General features: G+C 36.2%; 1 protein-coding gene and 1 long non-coding RNA gene across 5 annotated transcripts in view; one reads left to right on the top strand and one right to left on the bottom strand.

Moving 5' to 3' along the window:
* The window catches only part of ABCA1 (ATP binding cassette subfamily A member 1), a 68602-nt gene that overhangs the window by 7875 nt on the left and 36291 nt on the right, over positions 1–24436 (bottom strand). Inside the window, exons 8-46 of one of the 4 annotated variants that reach the window (XM_072404365.1) lie at positions 22169–22252; positions 19576–19831; positions 19282–19421; positions 17690–17806; positions 17233–17430; positions 16592–16797; positions 16117–16293; positions 15690–15912; positions 15316–15537; positions 14787–14991; positions 13876–13989; positions 13558–13729; positions 12890–13021; positions 11654–11793; positions 11255–11392; positions 10937–11157; positions 9993–10133; positions 9537–9609; positions 8889–9091; positions 8189–8237; positions 7976–8089; positions 7736–7884; positions 6890–7014; positions 6416–6514; positions 5914–6103; positions 5190–5284; positions 5056–5088; positions 4822–4927; positions 4319–4393; positions 3854–4023; positions 3265–3442; positions 3002–3117; positions 2732–2876; positions 2478–2601; positions 1818–1947; positions 1557–1677; positions 1055–1117; positions 592–698; positions 96–237 (exon numbers count right to left, since the gene is read on the bottom strand). In XM_072404365.1, the coding sequence (XP_072260466.1) occupies positions 96–237; positions 592–698; positions 1055–1117; positions 1557–1677; positions 1818–1947; positions 2478–2601; positions 2732–2876; positions 3002–3117; positions 3265–3442; positions 3854–4023; positions 4319–4393; positions 4822–4927; positions 5056–5088; positions 5190–5284; positions 5914–6103; positions 6416–6514; positions 6890–7014; positions 7736–7884; positions 7976–8089; positions 8189–8237; positions 8889–9091; positions 9537–9609; positions 9993–10133; positions 10937–11157; positions 11255–11392; positions 11654–11793; positions 12890–13021; positions 13558–13729; positions 13876–13989; positions 14787–14991; positions 15316–15537; positions 15690–15912; positions 16117–16293; positions 16592–16797; positions 17233–17430; positions 17690–17806; positions 19282–19421; positions 19576–19831; positions 22169–22252 (5493 nt within the window). Of the gene's footprint in view, positions 1–95; positions 238–591; positions 699–1054; positions 1118–1556; positions 1678–1817; positions 1948–2477; positions 2602–2731; positions 2877–3001; positions 3118–3264; positions 3443–3853; positions 4024–4318; positions 4394–4821; positions 4928–5055; positions 5089–5189; positions 5285–5913; positions 6104–6415; positions 6515–6889; positions 7015–7735; positions 7885–7975; positions 8090–8188; positions 8238–8888; positions 9102–9536; positions 9610–9992; positions 10134–10936; positions 11158–11254; positions 11393–11653; positions 11794–12889; positions 13022–13557; positions 13730–13875; positions 13990–14786; positions 14992–15315; positions 15538–15689; positions 15913–16116; positions 16294–16591; positions 16798–17232; positions 17431–17689; positions 17807–19281; positions 19422–19575; positions 19832–22168; positions 22253–24436 lie in introns of all 4 variants that reach the window. The other 3 variants (XM_072404364.1, XM_072404367.1, XM_072404366.1) reach the window with 3 other exon arrangements.
* On the top strand, positions 116–5275 carry LOC140326080 (uncharacterized). Its single transcript, XR_011919779.1, has 3 exons — positions 116–250; positions 4831–4948; positions 5088–5275. It is a non-coding gene; the product is annotated as an uncharacterized lncRNA (long non-coding RNA).

Genomic DNA, 24436 nt, shown 5'->3' with positions numbered 1-24436 from the left:
GTAATCTGAATATGATAGCTCCGTACAACCTGACATTTCTGCAAAAAAAAAAAAATCACAAATTATTATTTTTATTATTTTAGGGTATAACGTACCTTGCAAACCTCTTTTTCAGGCACACCACGCAGTAAAGCGTAAAGCTCCAAGTGTTCTCTCCCTGTTAGAAGCTCATTGATAGCATCAAACTGAGGACAGTAGCCCATGTTCTGATGGACGTCTTGCATGTTGGACAGAATGCTGCAAAACAAAGGTAAACTAGTGAGTGATTCATATTTTAGGTAATACAATGTTGCAAGCTTATGAATATGTTTCCTACCTTTCACACTGGTGTTCTAAAACATATGCTGCACATATTTTGTATACAAGTGCATACCTTCAAAGGAAAAGCAGTTCTAGCACCCTAATTGTTAGCTGCATATTATATATAATATGATAAGCACTTAGTAAACAGCCGTTATCACTTTTGTGTAGACCAACCCATTAAACAGTCCCAAACGTACACTATTCCCTCTGATAAACCAAATCTAAGCATAAACAGTTTCCTACCCAACAAACTGCAGTGTTGGTTTTACAGATACACTTCTAACTCACCTGTGACCCTTTAGGAAGGCTTCTCCAGCAGTCACATCAGTATCTCCAGTAAGCATCTTGAAAGTAGTGGTTTTACCAGCGCCATTAACTCCCAGCAGGCCAAAGCACTAAAAGTAATACAGCATCAGGTAAGTTTAGGTGGCATATAAACAAATAAGTGAATATTTCCATATTTCGTTTCTGACAAGTTCTATTGAATGTAGTGTTGTTAAAAAAATATCAATGCAATTTGCCCCAGTGTTCCTACTATGCAGAGACAATCGGGTTATGTAAAAAAATGAGGAATGCTGATCAGTATTTAGCCTATGTTTAATTATTAATAATAATAATAAATGTATTAATGGTCCCCCGCCTTCCTTTCAGAAGTTAGGGAGGTATGTCACTATCTTTTTCTGTTTATATGATAAATTCTATCATATGAAGAAAGGTTTGACTTATTAATCATTTAAAGATTGCCTCTTACCTCTCCAGGAGGGATTCCCACGCACAGTCTGTCAACAGCTGGCTTTCTCTTTGTTCTATAGACCTAAAAGAGAAAAGTTTTATTGAACATATGCTCAATATCCACCAACAATATAATACTTACTTTACTTAAACAGTGATTTAATATTCTTTGTACTTTTATATTCAATAACCTTAATAGCAACTTAATAAAATGTTCTTCTTAAAACACTAGCAAAGCCAATTAGGCAGCCAGAGATTCTTTAATTGTTACTGAACTACCAGTTCCAATAGATAAATATTCTGCACCTTTTTATTTTATCTTGTCATCATGTGCCCTGTTTGAAAAATTCCAGATATGTCTAAAATATTCTCAGTGTCCCTGCGGCACTGAGGGGGTAAATTCATGGTGTGATCTGAGACAGGTGTGATGCTTTGCTGCCATGTGCCTGAGGAAACATACTGATCACAAGTCAGTCAAACGGAGCAGCATCATAATTCAGCCAGTATGAGCATGTCCATACCTTAGTTAATGCTTTGATTTCCAGTATATCACTCCGGCCCCCCTCATTTATTATCCTCTGTCGTTCCCTAGCCACGTCGTCATCTTCATCAATTAAAGGAGGAAGCTTTGCAGTCACGGGTCTGGAGAGATAGAAGAGGGGCCATGCAGCATTTGTTTAAAATAATTTGAATTATTGAGTCATTCTTTAATATTATCTAGCATGTGGAAGCTTAGGTGTACAGTAAATCTAAGAGTGTAGGAAATAGGAAAAACGGCCTACCTTGGTTTAATGAAGAAACGATATTGGATAAGCAAGGTTATGATGAAGAAAACCAATCCCTGCACAGCCATAGCAAAGAGATTTCTCCCAACCAGGTCCCAGGACATTGGGGAGACAAAACGGTTTTCACCTGTATCAGTGACACAAATCAGTTAATCATCCATATTTGACAGACAGTGTAGCAGAAAAAAAAGGTAAAGGAACAACTACTTTACAATTATTAGATGCTGTATGCTCCCCCTGGAATCTGCAGCAAACTAATTAAATATAACACGTACCTATTACTACTCAGCATGTCTAGGGCAGGGGCAGTGCCTACTCTCTCAATTACCCTATGCCTTTAAATAAAGGCCAGCAAATATGTTTTTATATGTACTTATAGAACAAGTATAAATAGGAACAGAACAGAATGGAAACTAAAATGATTACTTAAAGTGAATACACATATATGCGTAAACAAAATTAAAAAGTCTACAGATATCCTTGAAAATGAGGTGCATAGGATGCTGGTATACGACATACAAGGACTAGTTGAGGTTAAAATTTATTTCCGGTACTTTGTTCTAGACTAGGCTTCAAATCTGTCATAGTAAAATCGGCTTCTATATATCAAGTTTTAAAGAAACATATTTTACTTAAATGGGTCATAGGAATACCCACCAAATCTTTCAAGAGCATCAGCCATAGCCTGATTCTTCACCATATCAATAAGTCCTCTTCCCAAGCAGAAATGAGGGAATATCAGCAGCACCGACTTTAAAATTTCATTGATGTTGCTCAATTTCTAATAAAAAAATAATTTTCATGATTGTAATATTTATTGTTATTATATTGTTATTTAAAGCCCAAAATAGCAAACAAGTACAAAGCAACCCAGTCAGGTTTGCTAATCATAGGTAATTATTAATACTTACATTACTGGTGAAGAGTTCCAACACAAACGTGGCCACGCTTCCATTGATTCCAATGAACAGATTAACACTAGTCAACACAACATAGGCTGTACTGGGGATCTTAAACAAAAAGGAAGCTGGGTACATCAGCGGGGTAATGGACCATCTGTGGGATAAGACGGTTAACATCAAGTTAAATCTGGTAATAGCTGATTTTCAATGGAATATTCCAAATTCCAAATGTAAAAAAATGCAAAGAAGACTATATGAATAATGTAGCAAATGTCTTACCCATATAGTAGAAGAAGAAGGGCCAATACAGGTAAATTGGAAGACGATACATAGGAGTCTTGTTGGAAGCAGACGAATATTATAATGACTAGTGTAGCTGGCACTATGTAATTACACTGCAAGAGAAAATAAAACCAACAGGGTTTTAACCTTTTCTTTTAAAAGTCACACTCAAGTAAGTTGAAAGGGTATCACTCCAAAATAAAAGTGTTCATTAAATACACTAAGGTAATATTATTTAGATAACCATTTTATTGTCTTACCATATCCCACACAAAGTTGGCTAACCAGTAGATTACTGGCTTAACTCCACTGATGCACTGCAGGTGCTTGGCCTTGCTCACTCTCTCTTGGATCAGGAAAACCACAAAACTGGCTGGCACAAAGGACATGGCGAATATGACGCAGATGGAAACCAAGACATCGACAGATGTAGTCATCCTGTAAAAGAACATAAACCATATTTAACATATATTTATATAATGAACATTTATCAACTGTATATAGATACACAATAGAAAAATGTATCTATAATAAATATTAGCACAGAAAATATAAATGTATGAGAAAGTAATAGAATAAGTAGAAGCATGTTTGTATTCCAGGGGTGGAAGGAACAGCTGGTACTCAAGAATACTAAAGTTGAACTCCAGCTAAGCAGCCAAACACGTTAGAAATATTTATGTTACAAATGTTTTACTGCTAAAGAAACTGAATTCTATGATCCAGGCACCCCTGGGCTGAAAATATCTACCTACTCTTGTATCTTATATAGTAAACATATTTACTGTTACCATTTATTATTATTATAAGCTAACAAACAGCTCTTGCAATTGTAGACTTGGTACTTACAATGCAACCTCAGACAGTTGCTCTTTAGTAAGATTTAGAGGGTGATTGAAAGCTGTGATTCCATATTTGGCAGGATCTGTTCCTTCAGGTAGCTTGGAGCGTAGGATGGCATTATTCATCACGTTCAGAAATGCTGTAATAGCATGCCAGCCTTTGTTGTTAAACCACACCTGCAATAACAAGTGTCGAAATGAGACCACTTCAAGGTTCCAAGTTCAAGCCAACCCTTTGACCCTCATGTACTGCATTTACCAATACCTAGGAATAGAGCCATGTGCAAAACATAATAAGTATGCAATATGCCCAGGTGGCAACATCTTACTGCATACCACTGGCCTTTATCAGTTACATTTCAGTCTATAATACCTATTAATTGTTTCCGTTGCTTATGTGAGTACGGCCTATAATATTTTGTATGAGTATATACTATTCCAGAATGCAAGATACTAAAACACATGCACATACCTTTACATTATCCTTTGCATCTAGTCCTTTCATGAAGATCCCAAAGCTATCAAGGAATCGGTTGGCTGCCCCATTCTGTGTCAACAAAAGAATCACAATGTAAATGATAAAATGTACAGGGCCTATGTACTACCTCATGTAATAAAATCAAATGTTTATGACTAATTGCCATCTAAAATCATCATTTATTAGTTTATACAATATTGTAATTTGGGGTATTGTGTTTATGCTGTAAATAAAAATTACAGCCATAATATTTCTGTGTATAAAGCCTACACATGGACAGATAAGTCATTTTGTTTTTCATAAGTTAAAAGTAATTTCATAAGTTATTTTGATTGCCAAAGACGACATGGAAGAAGATACATGTTACATAAGATGATCCAATATTTTGGATGCAAATGTTATTACTGCAAAACTACTTGATGCCAAACTTAAGCAGAACAATGCCCCTTTTATAAAACTACATTTGGGAAATGACTGTGGAATGTCTGTTTTTATACCCTTGCTAGATCCAGGCGTCTTTTGATGTGTTTGATGGAAGCAAGGACTTCTTCACTTGGTGGAAGTGCTGGGGAACTGCTTGCTCCCAAGGAGAAACCTCCGTACCTAGGTAGCCAAACAGTACAGGTAAGTCAAATATCTAAATAACTTCCATTTCATCATTTTGTAATATTTGAGTTTATAGTCACATCTAGTCTGATTGAGTGACTACCACTCCATGATTAAGAACTTACCTGAACTCATTGACCCACATCCTGTTCTTCAGACTACAAGAAAAGAAACATTTGTATGAATAAGAACTAAAATGATGTCATGATGTAAAGAAGAATGTCAGTAACAACAAATGAGACAAATAGACAAGACTAACCTTTTTCCAATTATTTGTGCATAAGTCTTCACCAGATAATCTGATATATTTCTGCCTGTAAGATTCTGCAAAACGTCTGATGTGTTTTGTACTTTCTGTATATAAAGAACACAAACAGAAGCATAATTTACAATAAATTAATTGTTCTGTGTTACTGATATTTTGTGCTCTGTGTGTTTTTGTAAACAACTATACAACTCGCAGCTAATACACTAAATGACACACTATACAATCATTGTTTTACATCTAACGTAATAAAAGAAGCTAATAAACAACTGACAGTAGTTGTAGTACGCTGTGAAGTAGGCTGCTGTGAAATGGTCCCATTCAGCTTTGGGGGATTCTTTTCTTTTTGGCTTGTATTTGTATACCCCTGACTCTAAAGGGCAAATACATGCAAGACAGGGACTTGCACATATTGAGTACTAATCGAAACCCCAGAACACAGCACACAATCTTTGGCAATATTTAATATTGTGTAGGAAGAATTAAAAGTTAATAGGCTCACTGTCTCTAATGAAATATATTATTTACCTACTAGCTTTCAAAGAGTCTGAACCAGAAATGGTATGAACTGCTTACTGCTAACTTTTTCCTAGAATAAACAATTCGTACTCTGCAGCAGGATATGCTACGACACTTTTCTAGGGCATTACTGTACTCTGTTCATCAACAGGTAAAAAAAACAATCTAACCTTATTGTTTCATGTAAGCTTTGACGTACCTGAAAGGGTGGCAGACCACCAGCCCCAGGTGGACACACAGGGAGCATCTTTTTTGTATTTTCATTGCTGCACTCACAGGCTGGTGAAGGGTTTTCCATTGTCCAGTTTCCATAGAGAAAAAGGTCCTCAACAGACTGAGGTACAAACTCTGTTCTCCATTCATTATCTTCACCAGAGCAAGAGACACCCCTGTTAAACACACAATAAAGGATCAGCCTAGCTAAAACTGGAAGAAAGGTAAGTATAATGCCTATTTTATTACAGGGATGTAGTTTGGGAAATCCTGGAGGGCAATGACAGAGTCATGTTTATAACAGAAGTACCGTCAGATACCTCCAATATCTGCATTGTTTTTGTCAACCACCTACTTAAACTAAATCGCACTCAAAATAATAATAGCTTCATGTTATTGTATCTTAAAATTAGAAAATAGCATAAAGAAAATAAGATGTCTTTTGCAAGTGAAACAGTGATGTAACATGCACACAAGGTCACACTTACGGAACAGAATAACCATCCATGCATGCGGTTCCAAATCCAGGCTTTTCAAGCAGAGCTTTCAAAAGATCCTGAGTACCAGGGTCCTCCGGGGCATCATTACTACAAAACAGAAAAAGAAACAAGTCACAGAAAGCCTACACTTTACAAAAGGGATTTGGAGCATAATCTTGCATATTGTTCTTTTGGAATATGGAAATATTAAATTTCTTTCCTGCAGGTACAGAAACATATACAATAATATCTGTTACCTATCCTAGTAATCCAATACTCATTTCTGAAACATAATACATTATACAGTGGATTGTAAACTTCTGAATAGTTTGTGGTATTTGTGTTATAATACTTTACACAGTATGGATTCAATCATGATAGAATTAAAAAAGATGGAAAATTATCGTGCTGAATATCTGTGGTTAAGATAGGAAGAGAAAAAATACATTTATTCATATATATTACACCTGTCATGTGACATACCTTAAGAAAGTATACTGTTCATCGTACATCCAAGGCTGAAGCTCCAGGCTGGGGTATTTTCCAAATGGTGGTACGATAAGGCTAAACAACAGTGCAATGAGTACAAACACCGCTGGCAGAACAATCTAAAAAAAATAAAGAAAAACAAAGAGGGGTTCCTTTTTATTTTATATTATATAATGGGAATAGCAAGAAAACATCTTTCTCCTTTTTTAGAGTTTCTAGCCTAGAGTTCCACAGGCTAAGCTAGTGAATGTCTGGTCCATACTACTGCTCATGGGTTTCTCCCCACAACACTAGGAGCTCTATTTAGAAAACAGGGAATCTGACATTTCCTCAAAGATACCCTAATGGTAGTCAATTAGTGCCTTTGAAACACATGGACCTGGAAGTTTCCCACCAGGGAATCTTTGCAGTAATGTCTGATTACCTGTTTTATAAATAGAGCCCTAAGCAACAAAGGAAAGCTGTACTGAAAAAATATATAGAGTTTGTCATTGTTGAACCACTGCTTAACAAACTGCTGACCATTTGATAATCGAAGAGCTTCAGTACTTCCTGAGAGACCAAGTTAATGTATCCCGATCAGGAGTTCTGATTTCACTTCAGATTTCCCTAGCTGCATGCTTATTCGAGTCACTTATAAAGCAGTGAAGACAGAGACCGTCAAACATTTAGAGAAGGTCAGCAATAGTAACCCGGTACAGCTCTTTTCATACAAGATTCCTTTAAATCATGTTTTTTTTTGTTTTGAGCTTGAAAATAAAAAAACTATATCCAGATCACACTAAACCATAAGAACTGTATTCAAAAAGCATCCCGAGTAGAACTCCCAAGGTAAATTACCTGGGCAAAAAAGCCTTTTTTGCTGCGCTTGGCATAGAGCAACCTTTTCCAAAGTAAGGCAGTAAACTGCTGCCTCATCAAACTCCAGCTCTTCATCTGGTAGGAGCCTTTCCCATCTATACCACTCAGATAATCTGTCTCCCGGGATTCTGCAGAAACAAACATACAGTGATTGCAGCCAAACGAATCCTCTTGTATCAAAACATTTGAGAACTGCACCTGATATAAAATCATATATACCTGGGTCCATGTCGGAATCATTTGTATCAAAATTGTCATCCTCAGTAAAAGGTCTCAGACAGCTTTGATGGTCTCCAAATGCATATCTCTTTCTTCTTGCAGGGAGTGTACCATCTATGAAGGTGATATAAGAGAATATTAATATCCAATCATTCACCAACCTGTACAAGGTCATCAGGCTGACTGGAAAATATAAAAAATTAAAAAGATTACCTGATGTTTCGGCATCCACACCGGTATCCTCAGCTACTTTCAGGAAGATCTGCAAAAGCAAATTGCTGATTAGGAAACAAATACTGTTATTTCATACTTATTTTAGATGCTGGTAAAAGCTCACAAAAGCCTGTGGATGCTGATAACAATATTCAGGAAACTGGATTTCTACATTTTGTCACTTTGAACAGAAAATCATAGAAATGGTATTTCCTTTTGTGACTGTTGGCTAGCAAAGTGTCTACTCATCATTAAAATATCACGTGGTATTATTTTCAGGTAAACAATTATCACAATGACAATAATAGCAATTCCACATACTAATTAATGCAGTAAATACTGTAAATTTCAACTTAATGTATGTGGTTAACTTATGACTGTGCTAATAAAGTCAAAGTTTGTGAGTCACTTTAATGAGTATTACAAAGAAAATGAAGAAAAAAAAATCACAATACTGATATTACAGTGCAGGGAGTACAATAAACATAAGATAGGTCATAACATGCAATTATATTCTGTCACTTGTCCAAACCAGCTATAAAATATTCTGACTAGAAGCACTGGTCACCACTTTTCCTCTCCCCAATTTTTCATAGTACCTATGTGATAACATAGTAACAAACAACATGTGCCATATGTATGATCCATGTGAATAGCATTCCAAAACCAGAAAGGAGATACGAAACATGACTTATCTAACCTCTTCTAGGGTGGTGTCTGATATTCCATAGCTGGAGATACCAAGGTCAAAGAGACGGTCATCTATTTCATGGAAAAGTTCCACAAATGCTCCTTCCTTGGCAGCTTCATAAGGCAGGACATAGGTAAGCTCGTGTCCGATATCCTCCACAAGCCGTGCTTCAGGTACATGTTTGTTAATGAGGTTTGAAATCGCAGAGACATCTGCCAGACCCATACAAGACAACAAAAAAGGTATGAGATTTTGTTTTTGGTGAGAACCGTACAATACTATTTTCATAACAACTGGTCCAGTAGCCCTTTTGTGTTTAATTAGGAAAGATCATTTATAAAAATTCAATGAAAAGCAGCAGGCTAACATTACTGTTACCTATACTCTCTCTCATGCAACATAATTCTTTCCTTGGTTCCTTACCTACTCCGTCCAGCCATTGGAAAAAAGAAAGTACTTAGTACCTCAAGGTATGGAAAGTACTAATAATTGGCCCATAGCTCGGACATGGAGACATAAAGACCATGTAAACTCCATTAAAACCAAACTGGAGCTTGCAGAGCTGATTTCCTCAGTTTTATGTGTGTCCACATGTGTCAAATATTGTCCATTTTATTTTGGACTTTTACAGAATTTAGAAGTATTAGTTATAATTACCTATTGTAAGTGTGTCACTTTCGTGGTCACTGCCCAGGCCCGCATCTGAGCTACTCTGGGAGACGCTATCCTCCTGAAACAATCAACAAAAATAAAAAATGTAATATTAAACGTTTTACTTATTTTTGTAAAACACACTAAATCAGTTCAAAGCAGTCCACACAAATACAGCTTTTATAGAAGGAGAAATAGCAACAGATGTACTTGCAGTAGAAGGACAGGCAGTAAGAGATTGTTAGTTTCCAGGGCAGTGCTCTGAGCACTTTTATACCCCATACAGTGGCAACATTAAAATCAGTAGCCATTGTAGTTTGGTGTAGTTGCTGGGAAAATCTCATTTCAGCACCATCAGTCTCAGGGATAACAGTGCTGGTGATTACAACAGTAGCATTTCTGATTGGACAGAAGGAAATGTTAGGTACAAGGTTAGAAAATGAGCTGATTGGTAATAATTACCCTACTCTTGGCTTCTCTCCTCCGTTGTGCTGTATGTTTGTTATGTTTAGTAATCACCGTTCCTGTAGGCCCCACTCCTGAGGGTGCTGCCAGCATCGAGCTCTGACTCTCTTTGTAAGTAGGAGCTGAACTGCTGCTGTCCTGACCACAAATGACGGGGTACCGTCATCCCAAATGTTAATTTAGAAAACTAATATAAGGTGTTCAAGTGATAACCATATTACTGAACTTTCTCCTTTCAGAAACATAAAGTATTTAACTTGTAATGTTGTTATTACAGTATAACTGTATGTAAGGAATATAACACACACAAAATAAGGCCATCCTCAGATGTACCTATTCCTGTCCAAAAGTGCATATACATAGCACATGTGTGTTTTTACAGTCTTGCAGATCAATAGTATTGAGGGCATTTTTAGCAAAATGTTCAAATCTTAACAAAGTAAAAAGAAAATAGTAAAAAAAAAAAAAAAAGAAAAACAAATGATCCATTTCTTTACAGAAACACTGACTAAAGTAGTTCTATCCACAACTTCTAGGGCGAGACATAGTTTTTTTCTAATGATTGGTGTAAGGGTGCAGCGCAGTTTCAATTCAAAGTGTTAGGGCATTTTCTTGTATGTCATTTACAATGTTTAGACCTATATCTACCCCAAACTGTTTTGAATAAATGGAGAATATATGAAGAGTGAGAATATGTTTTTATTTACTGCAAGTAATTCACCATCACTTCCTGTTACTGTAACACCAAAAGAACAGGTTAGGGTAACTTAGGATAATTTAGGCTTAAAAAAGCATTTTGCTGTAGATATAGGGGTGTTGGTATATTTATTACTATATTAGGGATACACATATGAAAAACACAGGTGTTAAGCTTTTTTTTTTTTTTAATGTTACACAGAGAACAAACGTTCTTCATTTTTAAATTATCACACTAAGCATACCTTTTTCAGATAGGACATTGTACTGCTGCTATTCCTGCAAGAGCTTAGGGAAGAGTCAGTGTCCCTCTTCACCAGTGTAAGGTAGTAGCCAGTTCCCAGTTGGTTCTTTAGGAAAAGAGATGAGCCAACACAACACAGTTTTCCTTGGGATATTATAGCAATCCGGTCACCGAGGATGTCTGCTTCATCCATGTGATGTGTGGACAGGATAATTGTCCTCCCTGTAAAAAATGGTTTATGGTTATTTTGCAGAAAAATCTAGCTGTAAAAAAAATTTGTATTTCAAAATAGATATAGGCAGCTTTAAATATGGATTACCTTGTCTGTATTTAAGAAGCAGCTCCCAGATACCTCTACGTGAATATGGGTCAACTCCAGCTGTGGGCTCATCGAGAATGACAACCTTTGATCCGCCCACAAAGGCCAAGGCTACCGACAGCTTTCTTTGCATACCTCCTGTAAGAGAAATGTCAAATTCCTTTTCTAACACCATTTAAAGGATAACGGTATAGATATAGGTTTGTAAATTCAATATACAAGGATTTAAAATAAGGACGGTTATCATGGGTTTGCACGTATCCTTTTACCTTTTTAGGACAAACACTTCTGAATTGAACACTTTGAACACAAATGTAATTTTACCCAAATATATTTTATTTAAAACAAGTGAAATGGATGCATATTATTCAATCTATACATACTATAAGTATTTATTACCTGACAGCTGACTTGTCTTGCTTTTTTTCTTATTGGGAAGGCCAACGTCCTTAACCATCTGTTCCATTTCTGCTTTTACCTTTTCTTCTGAGAGTCCTTTCAGTCGTGCATAAAACCAGATGTGCTCTTCAACAGTGAGCCTGGAGGGGAATGGAGAGAGGCACAGATGAGGAAGCATGTCCACATGCCTCACTGAAGCTCCATACACATGGACACACACTCATGGAAAAGGGCCTACGGCTTGCAAGTGTTGACAGACTAAATTCATATACAAATGGGAAACCTTATTCTTATGTATTTGGGTTTGTGTTTATTTGTATGAAGTAAATATATTTATTCATTTCCGATGGGAAAACCATTGGCATAAAAATGCACATAGATCTTCTGCATAAATGAGCTTTTATTTTACATCATAAAATAAATATTCAGATGTAGTAAAACCTGACAGTTTTAATCCTTCCCTACTGAATCCAAAAACTGAAAAAATTGGGTATGGATACACTGAAAAATCCAGCATTTCTGCCATGAAGATCTTTATTCATGTATATTGAAATATGCTTCTGTTTTGGAAGCAAGTAAAGTATGAACTGAAATATATTTCTAGAAAATGAGTTCATATTAGTGCTTTAAACCTTGTAACAGAGCTGTCAGTGTGCAAAGTATAAGATGAGCTCATTATCTTGGATGTAGTGGGTGCTAATGCACAAAGAGTAAAAGCTGAACTCGTTATCACAGGCTGTTTATTGCTACATGTTGGAACTGTAAACCGCCACAGATAAGTACACACTAATGCTCAATCACCAATTTTATCTACAAATCACCCTCACAGAAGTCCAGTCACTGCATCAGGTATCAGGTAAGACATGGGAAAATATGCAGGTGTCAATGTACATTTTTTCCACGCTTTTCATTTTTCTACAGACATGACTAAACAAGTTTCCTGTAGTTCACTTTGCATTCTTTAAATGTCTATAATGGGAACTGAAGCTCTCTGCAATTTTGTAGGATTTTAAGTATGTAGTTTAGTGATACCTATACAAATGTACATTTATATAACTATGTCACAGTATGCGCGCTGATAAAGTATATTGGCCGATACTGCTTTCCTTTTCAAAATTCTTGTAATGTTACTCCAATGTCCCTATAACCATATATCCCCTTTTCATGGAAGGACTTCTCCACTTAGCAAAGTATATATACATTGAAAAGTAACATGAAAGCAATTTGGATACTCACATATCAAAGAGTACATTATGCTGAGGACAAACTCCTAAGTTCTGTCTAATAGAATTGAGCTCTGTGCGAATGTCTTTTCCCATTATGTAAGCTGTGCCAGAGGTTGGTGGGAACAACCCAGTCAATATAGACCTTTAAGAAAAAGTAAAAAAAATGACAATCTCCTAAATGTATCATGAAAAACAGAGATTTTAACACATGTACATCTTACTACATTAGCAAAACAAATACATGATTTAGCCTTATTATTTTTCCTTTAGCTAATCCCCAGTCAAACATAAACCTTTGCTAAATGTTCTTTTTTTAATAGAAACCAAGTGCTGTCACATTTGCTGAACTTTAAAAGTTGGAAATCTTGGCTATGGGCTTGTAAAATGCCGACCAGGGTGTTGTGTGGTTTGGAGCTTTGCCCTCTCTAGTTCTCAGAAATCATAGATGTACAACAAATTTTCATGTGACAAGATATTTCAGTGCTATTTAAAACACTTTAAGCAAAGGTTTACTCAACCTTTGTTGTTTAACTTGATGGACGTATGTCCTTTTTCAACCCTGACCTACTTTGTAACTATGTAAGCTAATGAAGTAAACCAACTTAGAATATATGCATTATATACCGGATAGAAATTTACTGGTTTATTTTACTTGTCTGGAAAAAAAATCCTACTCACATTGTTGTAGTTTTTCCTGCTCCATTGTGTCCCAAAAAGGAAGTGATCTGTCCTTCGTAGAAGCTTAATGATAGGCCATCCACTGCCACCTTTTTACCATTACGATAAATCTTCACCAGGTTCTGGATGGAGACTCCTAAAGAAAGGTGAGCAGGCTCTTCTTCCATGAGAACTACAATGTGAAAAAATGATCAGATATTTTCTTCATATAAACAAAAACATATATGTATGTCTCATATATTTTAAAAAAATATATTAACAATATTGGTATATTTTGTATAGTAGTATACGGCCTGAAAGTCAGTTAAATGTGATTACCTTCAGATGATCCTTTTTGTAAGGATGGGTGGTGAAAGTTCTCCTTAGGTTTCTCTCCACACCAATAGGATTTTGTAAACGGGAAGTACCAAACTCTAGGTATTCCATACTGGCCTATATGCAAGGAAATAAAGATGCACAATTAGGATTATTTACTGGAAACAAGTTAAACATCTACCTAGAGCTGTACAATGCATCTAATTCTAAGACTTTAAGAAAACAATTATTTCCAATGAAAAATTATTTTGCCTTGCACCAATTTTTCAAAAAGTTTTACATTAACATCACGCATATGTCAAATTCAAAAAGTTGATCATTCATTTAATACCCCCCTGGTGGTAATCCCGAGTGTGACTGGGGGTGGATTTTACATGCTAAAAGCAGTAATCCCGAGTCACACTAGGGGTTGCCTAAAACATAAAAAAACCCCACTTACCTTGTTCTGTTGGTGTCCCCCGGCGTCCTGCTGGTCCCTGCAGGTCCTCGGCGGCATCCTCCCTCTTCAATCCCCTCCCGGTGTATGTAGTGACGTTCTCTAGGGTTTAACGTGACGTCCGTGCATGTGGGAGGAGTAGCGGGAAATTCAAATAATTTTGTATTGGATTCAATACAAAAAAGCTGTTTCGAGTCCAATACAAAGAAATCTTTAAATATATATATATATATATATATATATATATATATATATATATATACACACACACACATATACACACACACATACATACATACATACACTACTGTACAGTTATATAACATGTTTCACTATTTTTTTTTTTTAATTCTGTGAATTATGCCTAAGAATTATCACCTACACTGTAAAATAAATTTCCATGCAAAAAAATGTAACACTTTTTGCATGGAAATACAGACAGAATTAGAACGCTAGGAGGGTTAAAAAAACATCTTACCTGGAAAGACAGCTTCAATATACCAAGTCATTACTCCATACAAAAGTGTATCAAAAAGCATCAGGAAGCTAGAGGTGGTGAGACTGTACCCATCTTCGTGGAGAGGACTGTCCAAAAGATTACCCCACTGCACCCCAACACCTTGTTCTTCAAAGAGGGCAAAGACTTCACAGCCAAACCCAAAAGCCACAGGTGACAAAAAGCTCTGCAAGTATAATACGGACATCTTAATGCAACAATGAAATCCTAAAACGGTTTCCTGAAAACATCAGGCATCAAACAGTCCTAAAAGACCTAAACGTATTACTGACACTTATCAAAGTCCAATGCATACTTCCAAACCATATTTGGTTTAGATGTGATATTCTGATTTGTTGGTCTTATAAGTACCATAACTTAGAAATTAAATATCTATTATGCCTACATTTTACACAAAGTGTGGTATTCCCATTAGTCTTAGTAACTATTACATTACATTGTATTATTAAGACTTGGAGTTTTAAGCCATATCAGAAAATAACGTTCTTACAGCAAAAATCTTTAGTGGGAATCCAATGTAGTCTTGCCAAGCTACACACAGAACAAAAGGCAAGTAAAGGGTAAAGTAGATGATGCCACCACAAGCTGCTGCCAAGTTGGCTCTTGAAAAAATGGTGCTGATCAAAAAGCATTGTGATATGGTCACTATTCCAAACATAGACAGGAAGACGAAGACCACACCTGGATCACTGTAGGGTAGAAGGTTTCCCACCTGCGAAGGCACATTGGAAAAAAAATATAATTACTGAAAGCTAGACATATGTTGCATATTATAACATACAGTAGCTTTTGTATGTTATTTTTTTTACTTTATGATAAAAATACAGCAGCATTATCGGAAAGAGAATCATACTTTGAAATTACCTTCAAGATCAGTACCAACAAGCCAGCGCTCATTAGAAGAGGAATTAAACTACTAATAAACCAACTCAGCCATAGGATTCCGCTGTCAAGACCCATAATTCTCATGGTTTCTTTGAGACGAGCTTCTTTCTCATAAACAATGCCCTTGATGATTACAGCTACAGAATAGATCCAGGCTAAGGTCATAAACAAAGGCAGTGAACGACTCATAACACGAAGAAATCTAAAAAAAGAAAAAGATTGTCCTATGAAGTTTCATCAAAAGTTACAGTTTAAACATCCTACATCCTTCATTTCAGACTTCTGTTCTTAAAAACTAAAGGTGTGAATGTCAGTTCATATACATTTGTTCTTGGTGATTTCTATATAACATTTTGAGGTGAATGCTCGAATAGGACAACAGTGACAATTTTTAATTTTTACGTACACGTCATCCACATAACATGGGTAGGGCATTTGCTGGACATAGACTCCTGTCCTCTTCTCTGTTCCAGTTTGTATTCTGATGATGGCTTGTTCAATAACATCTTGCAGGTATGTAAACCCTCCCCAGATGTAACGCATGTCTTCAAATGGATCGGCACGAGGACCTGGATCCCAATAGCTAAAAGACATAAATATCTATTACTATTTGTTTGGGCTTTAATTTTATATATCAAACCTGAATCAATGGTATAAAAAATAATTACTAAATGCCAAACAAAACTTTCTAACTGGGAAAATCTAGTTTCAGAAAACATAGGGTCAAGGTTAACATATTACTGGCTTCTTATCTAGATGTTGGTATGGAACTAGTATCAAGATATGGAATTCATCTCTACTGTGAATTATGGACCTGTAACATAATACTGAGCAAAGCAGAGATTATTGATAAAATGTAAATATCCAAATGGAGTGCTCACCCATCCTTAATCTTGTTGGTTCTTTCCACATTGTCTATATCCATGCGGATTTTATACTTGATATGTTGGGGCAACACTGTGTCATTATCAGGCAGGTCCACAAAGACAATGCCTGCCCAAAACTTTCTCTCATTCAAAAGTTCCATGGACTTATCAACAAGTATCTCCTCAGTATCCGCTGCTTCCAACTTGTCCAAGTTGACACACTGAAATTATATTTATTAGGAATAATTACATTGTATTCTTTTATGTTTCATTGTGAGGCAAAATGTCGTATTTGCGCTGGCACTAAAAATGAATGTGATATTGGTTGCAATAAAACATCAATTCATCAAAAAATGTTTTTGTGTTACATGTAAATAAGAATAAAGGTAACACATAACTCATAGATATCAGATTCCTTTTACTGAGGGTTTACAGAGATTTCTTTGTCTTAGTGTAAGCATCCTGCTAAAAATATGCGCACTCTGGAGAAAAAGGAAGTGCATCAACGTTTGCAAATTGACAATCAACGTTTGTTTTGCTGTCTGTAATGTCTACTGGGTACTTTAAAAACCCAATTTACTAATAATGATAATAATAAAAAAAGCCTTATTAAACTCTAGGAAGCATGAGTAATTATTTTCAAGCTGTCAACCAACCTCCATGAAGCGGGACATGGTTAGTACAACGCGGTCTGTCTCATTTAGAGCTTCTCTCCAGGTGTAAGTGGTTCCACTCCCGTCCTGAGCTTCTGCTACTTCTTTGGCCAAGAACCTAGAGATGTCCTCTGATGTCCATCCTGTTGAATTTAGTTGGTGATCTAAGAACTGTTTGCTCCCTTTATTGGTTAACAGAGTCTGAAAGAAATGTGTTTATATTGGTGACAATGCCATGGCAAATCTATCTACTATCATAAACCTGACTATTTTATCCTTTAAACACTATATAAAGTGATATTCTAAAATGCACAATACTTAAAAAAAAAAAGTTCTATAAAAGTTCTTTTATAGTGTGTCTTGATTATTAAAAGACAAATAACTATTATAAAAAAGCCAAGCATTCTTTGAATCACTACAAAACTTTAGAATACAAATGAAGAATAAAGGAAAAATTTACCCTAACAAGATCCATTTCCTTGCTGCTTTCTAGAAATGTTTTAATCTGTGGCCGAACCTCCTCCCACATTGCTCCAAGATCCCGAAACACACTCAACTCCTGAAAAGTTTTGTTGACCTGAAATGGAGTAGTGAAACTGTTTGTTAGCATTATGTAGTATGCGTACTGATATAAAACAAACTCAAACAAAATGGGACAAACATAGTAAGTAGTAATGTTCATGTAAAAAAACCTCTGGATAATTCTGTGCACATAAAAAATCCAAAATGTTCATAAACCTTACAAGCTAAACAGAATGTGAGATCATTTAATGACCCAGCTTTACTAATGTACAATAAATGTATCATTTATGGTATATATTTAGGAAAGAATATTTAAGCTATAAAAGCCTAAATTACAGACTAGGCTACACGATTCTACTGACATTACTTTTACCGCTGCCTCCTGACTCCAACTAACTTTAGTAATGGGTCTGGAGTCTTCCTGCTTAAGCGCCATTTCAGACTTGCAGTTGACCACAGCATTTTGACGCTCCAACTGGGAGACATTTCGTATGCAGCTGCAGTGGATCACGGTGAAGTTGCTAGAAGCAATAACTTCTGGCTATGCGGTTACTTTTCCTCCACTGAAGGAAGAACTGCATTACCATCAAAAGGGCAGCACATGCAAATGCTTTAACCTGGGGTGCAGTTTAACACTCTTAGGCACAGAGCATGTATTTGCTATGCCTCTGGTAGTGGTTACCTGCATGGTTTTACACTGCACATGTAAAAGGAGCCTGCGTGCCATTTACCATACCTCTGAGATTAAAATATTGATACTAGGAAATTGCTTTGGAGCAAACAGACCTACCAGTTTTTGCCAGACCTAAACTATAGGATACGGACTTTTGGAAAAATAGAAGTCTGGGCTTGTTATAGCAAAAACTTTCCAGTGAGAAGTAGATAATTCTATCTCATGGCAAGTTTCACTTTTTGTACACTCTCAAAGAGAATGTATCCTTTAACTTTAAATTTAGGAATGCCAGAAAAGTTACTAAATGAATGAGTATCCAGTTGTTCTGTGTTAAACTAAAGCAGGTACGTAAGTAAAGCAGTACGTAAAGAAAAAAAAACTGGCATAAGTTACAAAACAAACTGTGTAGTCTTGTATACCAGCATGCCCATGTGATTTCTAGGACAAATATACAATGCACACAAATACATGGAGGAGAAATCATCTGACAGGATACAGACATTGTTCTAAATCTCCTTGGGCTGGAAATGTAAACACTATAGGTTTTATTAACTTGTAAAGTTTAAGCTGTTCATTTAGCAAAGTGGAATTTTACTCTGCAAGAAAGTGTTCATCTAGTCAATGTAGTGAAAACAATATTGTGTACATTTTATTGTGCTCTATATGTATGTGGTGTAAAAGAATGCCTGCTGGGCCCAGTGAATACATTATACTTCTTGAGAAGAACATTCTTGGACATGTCCGGAGAAGTGACTGTACAGATAAAGAACCAATAATGCCCACTAATCAAATACTTGAATATCATCTTGTGTTTACACACTGGTAACAGTAACCAAAACTGTTCCCGGGTTTCTTACCTCTGACATTAACAAGCGTGTGGCTGGGGTGCTTGGTGTATAGAGGATTTTACCAACAAGTAACGGCTTCAGTGCTCTCCAGATCATTCTGTATAGTGGGCTGGACTCCAAAGTCATCATCAGGTCATTACAATAGGGGGCTAAAGGCAGAAATAGCATTTTAGTGATAGATCCCTACTGGACATCATTATATATATATATACAAACTGTATGAAATAAAAGTATATTTTATTTTTATTCTCCTAAATAAAAGTGAGTTTCCAAAACTATGTAAATAAACATTAGTTTACATACTTGTGGAGTTGTCATAGACAGCTGTTGACTCTTCCTCTGTGCCATTTTCTCCTCCTTCACCGCCTCCAAACAGTGCCTTGTAGTTATTGTCTTCATACCAGTTGAGGGACTTGATCTTCAGTCCTCCTCCTTCAGGATGGCCACACACAATACGTGAGACCGCTTGGTATAAAGAGTTTGGTGAGGCTGTGGAATTCACACTGGTCAGGAACATGACTTCCTGCCTCATGTCTGCCCAACTTCTCATAGTTATAACCTGAATGGATCATAGAAATTATCTGTCAGACTCTGCCATAGGTAAATTGAATTATTGCATTTCCTAAGCTTCCTAATCTAATCTTACACACTCTCTTAGATTTAGGAGAAGCTGCCAAATATTGTTTCTGTCTATGGTTGAGGATCAATAAAACCTCTGCAAGACTAAGGGCCATTTCAGACTTGCAGCTACTTCAGAAATCTACCATAAGCTCAACAACTCTCCCAATTGCTCCTATTCAAATTAGGAACCATTTTGTGCACGCTTTTTCACACTGTGGTGGATCCCAGTAGGGTTCCTGAAAGCGACAAATCATTTCCTGGATGTATGGTTGTTTTTTCCTTCTTTAAAGGAAGAATTGCACTGCAAACACATTGAACAACTCACGACTAAGTGGTTACCAGTTGACAGTTGACAGTTAACATTAAAAACCACAGAGTAATAGTTAGGGGCATCTGGGAAAGGCTAACCACATAATTTTGATGGCATATCTGAAAGGGGCCTATATCTACTTTATTTGTTTGTAGGATGCTACAACCTTGAGTCCTAAACCCATTCTGGTAAATTCCTTGTAAACTTCCACTACAATGCATACATATTTCCTAGACTTTTGAGATGAATTTCTCATACAAGGATAAGGAATTTTTGCTACATCCAACTGATTTCCAGGATGTAGGAAAAGGAGAAGTTTCCTGGTATGTACATAACATTCATACAATCCAGCTGTAGATATATATGCCTTTCCATAGCCTGTAAAGGCTGGTAATATTAAAGCAACTTAAAAGGGGCAAAACTGCAACAGTTAAACAGTTAAATCTCAACTGGTTACTTGCTACTAATCAGTTAGTGTGTTACAATGCTATGTTTAGTTGACATTAAAATCTCTAGCTTCCAGTAAGACAATAATGAGGATAGGGCCAGTTCAGTAAACACTGAACATAAGAGGAGTAAGACACAAATGGCACAAATTGTTCTGTACAATAATCTGTACAAAAAGAAAAGACTGAAGTTTCCTTCAGACCATGGGAATGTTCATGACGCCCACACTGGGATGGCTGCCAATTTTGTTTTACTAAAGTTTCTTTTAGCCACATCAGCAAGATGAGAAATGCATGCTTTGTCTATCATTTTTATACTTCTTGCCCCAGACCTGGGGGCCGCCTAGCGCAGGGAGCAGCTGTACAGAAATCCCATTAGACAAGTTTCTGCTGGTCTGAAATTTACCGGTTTTAGTTAACATGTTACAGCTAACTACATTGAACAATTCAGCTGCTCGATTAAACCTAAATATGGTTGTTTATACAAATTGCACTCCACTATGTTATCTTCCTTTCAGTTATATTCTATTCCTAACTACAGTATATCAAGATTATGCAGTGGGGGAACTTGCGAGGGGAGAACAGTAACAACAACTGAACAAATCACTCCGGCTGTATAAATAAGGCCAGCACTTGGAGGGTTACTACACATACTGTACAGCGAAGTAAATTCAATTTGTATTTAACCTTTTTTGCCATTTTTTTATTTTTTAGCTGGCCTTAAAAAGGAACTCTAGAGAAAACTAAAGAAGAAACAGCATCACTTTCTGCTGCTCCGTGTTGTCTTTATTAGCCACAGGGAGGATTTTTCTTCCCCACCCCCTGTAATATTGTTTACTGGGACATGAGAACATCTGAAGTCAAATAAGCTATTAAAATAGCAGTAAAGCCAGGCAGTTAGATTTTAGAGAAAGAGACCAGCAATGAGATATTACATATTCTTTTAGTCTTCTCATAGGCTTTTTTTAAGTGGGATTCAAACAGAGACTCATAAATGACCAATTGGCTTAAGGTTCTAAATGCCATGGGCTTGTACAGATGCTAGATTTCTATCATCAGCAATATTTAATATATGTCCAAAGACATTGCATGGCTATCCACTATGTTTGATTGTTAAATTAGATGTTGAACATTAAATGTTTAATGGGAAAGACAATATTGTTTACTACTCCCCTCCTTTTTCCATAATTCTCTATATCCCAAACAATTACTAATGAATGTTACGACAATTATTGAGTATCTGCACAAGGCTTTACAATAAACAGCAGAACAAAATAATTGTATTTATTGTTGCAGAGGTCCTAGTGATTAAAAGCTATGTGGTTCCACAAATACAGGCACACAAATAGCTCAAAACAATCTCCACCTAGTCATGGCACAAACTACATATATATTGCACATTTCAAACAACAACGTTTGCAACGTTTTGAAGCTAGTTGTTTGTGGTTGAGATAATGAATGATGACAAAGTCACGCTTAGATACCCTCAAGCTGTTATGAGTTGCTACCCTATACTTACCTCTTTGGCAAGTTGACCCAGGCTGTGCAGCAAGTTATCTGTAACCTCTCTCAGCACAGGGAAAGATCTGGATGTCATTTCTTTCTATAATTACCAGAATGTAAAAAAGAAACCACTGGTTACTTAGAGCAATCCTTCATTTTTCCCAAAAATACATTTGTCTTCCTCATCACAAAGTGTTCTTCTATAATACCACAATCGCCAAATATAAAACAAATAAATATTTCAGGCTAAACATGACAGTGTCACATCACTCTAAGTTAATAAAGCCCAAATCATACACACATAGTTAGGTTTGCAATGTATATTTAATAATACATTTAATCTAAAATAAAAATCTAATTTTGGATAGGGAGATTAGATTTTTTGGACAGATTACTGGATTTATTTGATACATTTTTTTACAAGATATTACCATGTTAGTTGTTTGAATACATTTGTTGGTGTAGAACTTTAAATATGCTAGGTATGGGTAAATCTTTCAATGGGAGCACTTTCTTTAAACAACTTTCTAATAGATGATTTTTCTAACTTTCTCAGCTACTTATTTACTGTTGCATCAACACAAGAAAGGAAAGGCCAAAACCCATATTGGAAGAAGGATGGGTAAAAAGCCTGGCATTGCTTTTACCCACTACCTACTCTTTCCACATTGAGGAGATTTCCCTCTCAGTAACAAATTATTTTTTCTTTATTGAGTTGTATTTTCTATAGTATCAATACCAGTCGTTATTGTAACCATCATGGGTGGGAGTTGGTAAAAGTTAATTAATACATTGCAATCAATGCATGCAGATAAAAATCAGAGAAACCCAAAGTACATAAAAGCCTACATTTTGATGTCATACAACCATTTTCGCCTCACTCTATTGTTGTCTGTGCATAAATTTTGTATAACGCAACTTTAGATACCAAAGGTCAGAACAAACCACATGATTTCTGAAAACTTGGATTGGAACTGAGCTGTGTTTGACCAGTATTACAAGAACTGTGCAATTATTCAATGGTCATTACATCAGTTCATACTACTGAAAGAAGAACAATGGCACTTTCTTATGATACTAACTGAACTGGAGCACAGTGACTTCATGGATTCTTGGAACTCCCCAGACTGGACTCTGGATAATGTGTCAAAGAATGCTTCACATCACAGTTCACACACAAACTAAAGAACACTGCTATTGAATGGAGGTACACATTCACTATATACAATGTTTGCAGAGCAAATGGATAGTTTGTGGGCTCTGCAAAAGTTTTTAATGTAATGAATAGGGAATTATGTTTCCTAGTATTTAACAAAAGTACACTGGTATAGTAACTATATTATATAATTAAAAATATTTACAAGAAGAGGTGATTGGTTATTTTGGACTGTTGTTCAGACATACTGCAACCTGCACTGCCCTGTATGTAGTTCTGCCGGTCTTTCGTTTTCTTTAACAGAAATCATAACATTTCCACACAAGGAACAATTATGCTTTGAATTCAGCAAGCTGACCATGGAAACCCGGCCTCATAATACCTCTGCAGCTATGAGGCTTCATCTCAAATGCCATTCACAACAGCACTTCCCATCTCACTTACACTAACATTTCCAGAAAGTGACTGGTGATCTCTGTGTCATAATTTTTATATATATTTTGTATTTTTAATATATATTCTATTACTAAAACATTTTATAAAGCATGCTGACACTTTTCATTTGTAAGCCATTTCCAATATATTTCAAATCAAATCAAAAGTTACTGTTGATAAGCATAAAAAAAACTTCATACAGATGTCACAGTTTGTTACAAGATCCTGTACAGTGCCAACAAAGCAAACTAGTGTACAGCAATAGATCATACAGCAATACTGAATGTCATTTCTGAAACAATGGTTAGCAAGTCAGTATTGTGCAATGTACCGGTACAATTCTGCCACATCACTAGTATTCTGATGTACATCTGACACTAGGGAGAAAATGTACTGGGAAAAAACGCACAGTCTAGCAGAACACTTGTGTACTTGGTTCTTACTAAAGCGTTATTATATGTCTCATATTTTACTCGGCCTGCTGGCTAGTGATAAAGTAGGGCAGCAAAACCATAATACAGACAATGGTGATATTTACCATTAAATAATGACTAGCTGGGATGCAGCTGGCCGTGGCATATCTCAATCTGTCATTAAGGCTTATATTACTCTTACATCCTGCATGCCCAGTGAAGGACTGAGCTCTGCATTTTTCTTATCGGATTGCTAAGCACTGCCAAACTGTGACCTTAG

This window comes from Pyxicephalus adspersus, chromosome 3 (assembly GCF_032062135.1).
Source record: "Pyxicephalus adspersus chromosome 3, UCB_Pads_2.0, whole genome shotgun sequence".
Taxonomy (NCBI): Eukaryota; Metazoa; Chordata; class Amphibia; order Anura; family Pyxicephalidae; genus Pyxicephalus; species Pyxicephalus adspersus.
This window is presented reverse-complemented; position numbering and strand designations above follow the sequence as displayed.